General features: G+C 46.3%; 1 protein-coding gene across 1 annotated transcript; it reads right to left on the bottom strand.

Moving 5' to 3' along the window:
• Positions 1–648: 648 nt before the first annotated feature.
• On the bottom strand, positions 649–4443 carry ndufs5 (NADH:ubiquinone oxidoreductase subunit S5). The gene is made up of 3 exons (XM_085962504.1): positions 4335–4443; positions 2354–2571; positions 649–979 (listed from the first exon to the last, which is right to left on the bottom strand). Exons 2-3 carry the CDS (start codon positions 2567–2569, stop codon positions 875–877), a joined length of 321 nt encoding a protein of 106 aa, XP_085818630.1. The 5' UTR covers positions 2570–2571; positions 4335–4443; the 3' UTR covers positions 649–874.
• Between the last annotated feature and the right edge of the window lie 1793 nt (positions 4444–6236).

The raw sequence follows: 6236 nt of genomic DNA, 5'->3' as shown, positions 1-6236 counted from the left end.
GGGTAGAGATCTCGGGGGTTTGTAGGGCTGGAGGAGGTTACACAGATTGGGAGGGGCGAGGCCACGGAGGGATCTGAAAACAAAGATTACTTTTTTTTTTTTTTAAATTGAAGTGTTGCTGGACTGGGAGCCAATGTAGGTCAGCGAGTACAGGGGTGATGGGTGAACGGGACTTGGTGCGAATTAGGATACAGGCAGCAGGGTTTTGGATGACCTCAAGTTTACGGAGGGTGCAAGGTGGGCCAGCCAGGAGTGCGTTGGAATAGTCAAGTCTAGAGGTAACAAAGGCATGGATGAGGGTTTCAGCAGCAGATCAGCTGAGGCAGGTGCAGAGATGGGCAAGATTACAGAGGTGGAAAGTCGGTGGTCTTGGTGATGGAGAGGATGTGGAGTTGGAAGCTCAGCTCAGGGTCAAATAGGATGCCAAGGATGCAAACAGTCTGGTTCAGTCTAAGACAGTGGTCAGGCACAGGGATGGAGTTGGAGGACAGACAACAATTCCAATACATACTGCCCCAGCATGTCGGGTTTGAAACGTGAATTTTCCAGACTGCACCAATAATACAACAAAGAGACAGTACTAACAAAACAAGATTGAAGTTACAGTACCTCTAAACACCAGATTAAAAACACAGATAGCAAGCAGGGTCATAATTAATTAGATTTAATTCTCTTTGATGGTAAATTACACAGATTTATTGCCCGAGAATGGCCATCCCCAAAACAACACAACTAAACTGGATGTACATGGCGTATACTGTTCCACGATAATCTTTAGCACAGACCAACTGCAATGTTCCAGTCTTTAGTTGGAACTGTTGGGAGGATCCTCTGATGCTTGCTCTCGTCAGTTTGATGAAGTGGAGGGCAGCACCTATGGACGTGGCTCATCATTGCCAGTGTGGTGGTCTGGAGGAGTGTAAAGGCCTTCCTTTATCAGCTTTTCCTTTTGTGCTTTGATTTCATACAGCCTCCTTTGCTGTGAACAAGAAAACATGCAGAAGCAATGTAAGCAGAACACTCGAGTCCATTTTCCTTTTTAGGTGACTTTATTACAGAAGTGGCCAGACATGAAATCCAAACTGCACATTTTGTTCAACCACACTTTGCCACCAGACTATCTGTCTAACACAAAAGGTAACAGTGGGGGGAAGATAGTCCTATTTAATGGAAGGATTTGCAGTCGCTAATTAATACAAAAGTGCGGGGAGATTATCTGCTGCAGACCTTTGGGGCATTCATACAACAACAGTGAAGGTTTATAGTCTTGATGTATTTTAACAAAATATCTGTGATCTATATCACATTTCTTACAACATAAACAAGCCATAAAAAGCAAACCAAGCACTAGGGTTTATTTCTAGAGGGATAGAATTGAAAAGTAGAGACGTTATGCTAAACTTGCATCGAACCTTGGTTAGACCACACTTAGAGTACTGCGTACAATCCTGGTCACCATTTCATAAAAAGCATATAGAGGCATTGGAGGGTGCAGAGAAGATTTACAAGGATGATACCAGAAATGCGAGGTTATACCCATCAGGAAAGGATGAACAGGCTGGGTCTCTTTTCTCTTGAAAAAAGAGAAGGCCGAGGGGTGACCTAATTGAGGTCTTTAAAATTATAAAAGGTTTTGATAGAGTAGATACAGAGAGAATGTTTCCACTTGTGGGGAAGAGCATAACTAGAGGCCATCAATATAAGATAGTCACCAAGAAATCAAATAGGGAATTCAGAAGAAACTTCTTTACCCAGAGAGTGGTGAGAATGTGGAACTCGCTACCACAGGGAGTGGTTGAAGCGAATAGTATAGATGCATTTAAGGAGAGGCTAGACAAGCATATGAGGGAGAAGGGAATAGAGGGTTATACTGATAGAGATTGATGAGGAAAGACAGGAGGAGGCTCGAGTGGAGCATAAACGCCGGCATGGACTGGTTGGGCCGAATGGTCCATTTCTGTGCCGTATATCCCAAGTAATCCTATGTATTTCTATAGAGATCTACATTGCTACAGGCTGTGGGGATACATCCTTATAATATGGCAGTATTGTCACGTATATTTAGCATATGGGTACAAAATCAATGTGCAATGGGAAAAATCTGCACTTGAACCAACTTAGTGATATACTCATACCTCAGATTACTTCCGCCATTACCAATGATAGGCACCGGTGCTTAGCCCTAATGTGGGATTTTAAACTATTTTTGGCGCATAACCTAAGTTTGAGAGGACAAATCTACAGCTGCACTGTTCAACTCAACATTGCAAGAAAATTTCACACCCACAATTACACTTTACTGAAGTCTGTGACAACACAGCACATCCTCTCTACCCGAGGCCTGGCTACTCACCAGTTTCTGCCGGTGCATACATTCATAGAAATCGTCCATCTCTAGCTTACACTCCTTCTTGGCTCGGATTTTCCCGATTCCATGCGCACATTCAATCCACTCCTTCTCAAATACATGGCAACGAGCTGCACGTTTGTTGGGTTGCACACCACTTTGGATCAGCAGCCATTTGTCAATATCGATACCTAGCTTTGCCTGGAGATCAATCAGCGGCATGGCTGTGGGATTGGAAACACAGGACACTTTGGAATTAACTGGTAGGGGCAACTCCAAGCTGTACGTTTACACCGTGCAGAGTGGTGTGTTCAAGGATGTTGAGTGGGAGAAAGACCTGGGTGTGCATGAGTCACTGAAGATCCATGACCAGTGCCAGGAGGCCAGTGCAGAAGCAAATAGTGTTGGGAAGACAATATAAAACAGAAATACTATTCTGTCACTGTACAAGGCCTTGGTCAGGCCTCAACTAGAATAGGCATCCTGTTTTGGATCCCTCATTTTGCTGGGTGATCGAGGCCCTAGAAAAGGTTCTGTGGAGGGCCACTAGGATTGGATACCTAGTTCAAAGGTCCTCAGTTACCACAACAGGCTTAGAAAGCTGGGCCTTCTGACTCTAGAAAAGTGTAGATTTTGAGGGCATTTGATTGAGGACTTTTAAAATGGTCCAAGCGGACAGGCTACACAAAGTAGGGAGGACCAGAGGAAATAAATACAATAAATAAATAATTGCGCAAGCAGAAAACTAGGTTAGATGTTCGGAGATGCTTGTTTTTGCAGAGTCATCAACCTATAGAACCAGTTGCCAGCACGTGCAGATCACTGAAAACATTCCAAAGGGAGCTGGATGAGTTCCTGAGAATGGCCACCATATCTACATATAGACAGTAGGTGGGTCACTGGGGGAATGTGTCAGTCACTGGCCTTGTTAACCTGCAGTGCTACTTTTAATGATTTGTGTCTCTGTACCCATAAATCCCTTTACTCTTCTACCCCATTTAGACTCTCTTTTCCCAGGAGTATGTTGGCTCCTTATTCCTCCTGCCAAAACACACTGCCTCACACTTATCTATATTGAAATTCATTTGCCATTTACACACCCATTCTGCAAGTTTAGTAACGTCTTGTTGCATTTTGTCACAGTCTTCCTCTGTATTAAGTGTACCCCCAATTTGGTGTCATCTGCAAATTTTGAAATTGTACTTCCAATTCCAGAATCCAAAATCGTTCATGTAAATAGTTAACAGCTGTCCCGGCACCGATCCCTGTAAACCCCTTCAGCCCACCAACATCCCACCCCGAGATATTTGTGCTCAATTCTGGCCTCTTGAGCATCCCTGATTATAATCGCTCAACTATTGGCAGCTATGCCTTCGGCTGCCAAAGCCCTAAAGCTCTGGAATTCCTTCCCTAAACCTCTCCACCTCTTTCCTCCTTTAACTCGCTCCTTAAAACCTAATTCTTTGACCAAGCTTTTGGTCATCCGCCATAATTTCTCCTTACGAGGCTTGGTGTCAAATTTTTTCATCTTATAAATTGCAGGGCTACAGGGAAAGGGGACGAGCTGAATTGCTCTTGCAAGAGAGCCGGCACGGGCTCAACGGGCTGAATGGCCTCCTACTGTGCCGTAACCATTCTATGATAGTACTTCTGTGAAGCGCCTTGGGACGTTTTACTACATTAAAGGCGCTAGATGAATGCAAGTTGTTGTTGGGTCTACTGAACACTCCCTCCTCTACCAGCGGCCCCCAATCTGGGGCTCACTTCCCAAACCCCTCAATATAACCACATGCCCACCTTCAGAAACCTCCAGCCCCTAAACTCAATGCGAGCCTCGGACCCCTCTCCCAATGGGGAAAGGTGCTGTCATAAAGCACAAGCAGCTCATCAACTGCTTCCCCTCCGCCCGTGACCTTCTGTTGCCGGCCCTGTGTAACCGGCCGGCCACCCCGGTAACCCACCCCCGGCGCCCCGCGCCGCCTCTCACCTCCCAAACCGTCTTCTGCCCTTCGCCGCCCGCCGTGTCACTTTCCGGCCTGTCGTGGAACAGCCGCCGAGTTTACGGCTTTTTCACCTTCCGCCGTCAGTGGCCGCGCTCTGCCGCCCCCTAGTGTAGGAGCGCGGCCGCGCACCGCAGCCTGGCCAACACACGCTGGGACATCTCAAAGTCCAGGGCGAGAAAAGGTCATTCCGCCCACTCAGTCCCTCTAAATAGTTCAATTCGTAGCCAACGACATCTGGAATTCCCCTGATTGTCTTTTGATTTCATTGCAGTACATCATTCCACCTTTGAAGTTTATAAGTTTAAAATTTAACAGCTGATTAATTTCAATTTATGTCCTGGACCTTGAAAAATATTCTAGACCTACCTTCCCATTTGAGAGGAATGGGGGGGAATGTTACAGGCGTTCCTAAATGAAAACAAAGCAATTTTGGAATCATGCACTAGGTTTTACAATCCTGAAAATAGGAAAAAGCAGGCCAACACCCTGGGTGCAGACCCCCCTCCCCCTCCGCCAACCCCCATCAGAAATGTGTTCCTCTAAAATATCAACCCACCTCCCCTCTTCCCAGATGCTGACAGGTCCATCCCCAGCAGCCACACCTAGAAAGAAAATAGGATCAGAGTGGAGATGTTCACCAAAGCAGTCACCTTATCTGCATTTGCCAAATATCTTCATTTTATTTGGAAGTGTGACCCTGACCGCCCTGTGAATTTCAGTTTAGTTAGTTTCTTTCATGTAGAAACATAGAAACATAGAAGATAGGAGCGGGAGTAGGCCATTCGGCCCCTCGAGCCCGCTCCGCCATTAAATGAGATCATGGCTGATCATCCAAATTCAGTACCCTGTCCCTGCCTTCTCTCCATATCCCTTGATCCCTTTAGCCTTAAGAAATATATCTAACTCCTTCTTCACAGAAATCACAGAAACCTCACAGTGCAGATAGAGGCCATTTCGGCCCATCGAGCCTGCACCGACACATATCCCACCCGATCCCCGTAACCCCACATATTTAATCCCCCTAACACTAAGGGTCAATTTATCATAGCCAATCAACCTAACCCGCACATCTTTGGACTGTGGGAGGAAACCGGAGCACCCGGAGAAAACCCACGCAAACACGGGGAGAATGTGCAAACTCCACACAGACAGTCGCCCGAGGCCGGATTCGAACCCGGGTCCCTGGTGCCTTCTTTGGTAGAGAATTCCACAGGTTCACCACTCTCTGGGTGAAGAAATTCCTCCTCATCTCTGTCCTAAATGGCTTACCCCTTATCTTTAGACTGTGGCCCCTGGTTCTGGACTCCCCGACCATCGGGAACATCCTTCCTGCATCTAATCTGTCTAGTCCTGTTAGAATTTTATAAGTTTAAATGAGATCACCTCTCATTCTTCTAAACTCCAGCAAGTATAAGCCCAATCGACCCAATCTCTCCTCATACGTCATTCCTGCCATCCCAGGTATCGGCCTGGTGAATCTTCGCTGCACTCCTTCCATGGCAAGAACATCCTTCCTCAGATAAGGCGACCAAAACTGCACACAATACTCAAGATGTGGTCTCACCAAGGCCCTGTACAATTGTAGCAAGGCATCCTTATTCCTGTACTCAAACCCTCTCGCTACGAAGGCCAACATACCATTTGCCTTCTTAACCGCCTGCTGCACCTGCATGCTTACCCTCAGCGACTGATCTCGTTGCACTTCCCCTTCTCCCAATCTATTGCCATTCAGATAATAATCTGCCTTCCTGTTTTTGACACCAAAGTGGATAACCTCACATTTATTCACGTTATATTGCATTTGCCATGCTTCTGCCCAATCACCCAACCTGTCCAAATCATACTGGAGTTTCTCTGCATCCTCCTCACAGCACACATGCCCACCC

The sequence above is a fragment of the Somniosus microcephalus genome, chromosome 20, assembly GCF_052327205.1.
Source record: "Somniosus microcephalus isolate GS21.2 chromosome 20, FLI_Smic_1.0, whole genome shotgun sequence".
Lineage (NCBI taxonomy): Eukaryota > Metazoa > Chordata > Chondrichthyes > Squaliformes > Somniosidae > Somniosus > Somniosus microcephalus.
Note: the sequence above shows the minus strand (reverse complement) of the source record. Positions and strands in the feature narration are given on the sequence as shown.

Coding starts and splice junctions, on each gene's coding strand:
- ndufs5 (XM_085962504.1), bottom strand. CDS start 2,569: ATGCCGCTGATTGATCTCCAGGCAAAGCTAGGTATCGATATTGACAAA. Junction 980..2,353: donor GTATGCACCGGCAGAAACTG/GTGAGTAGCCAG, acceptor TCTTGTTCACAG/CAAAGGAGGCTGTATGAAAT.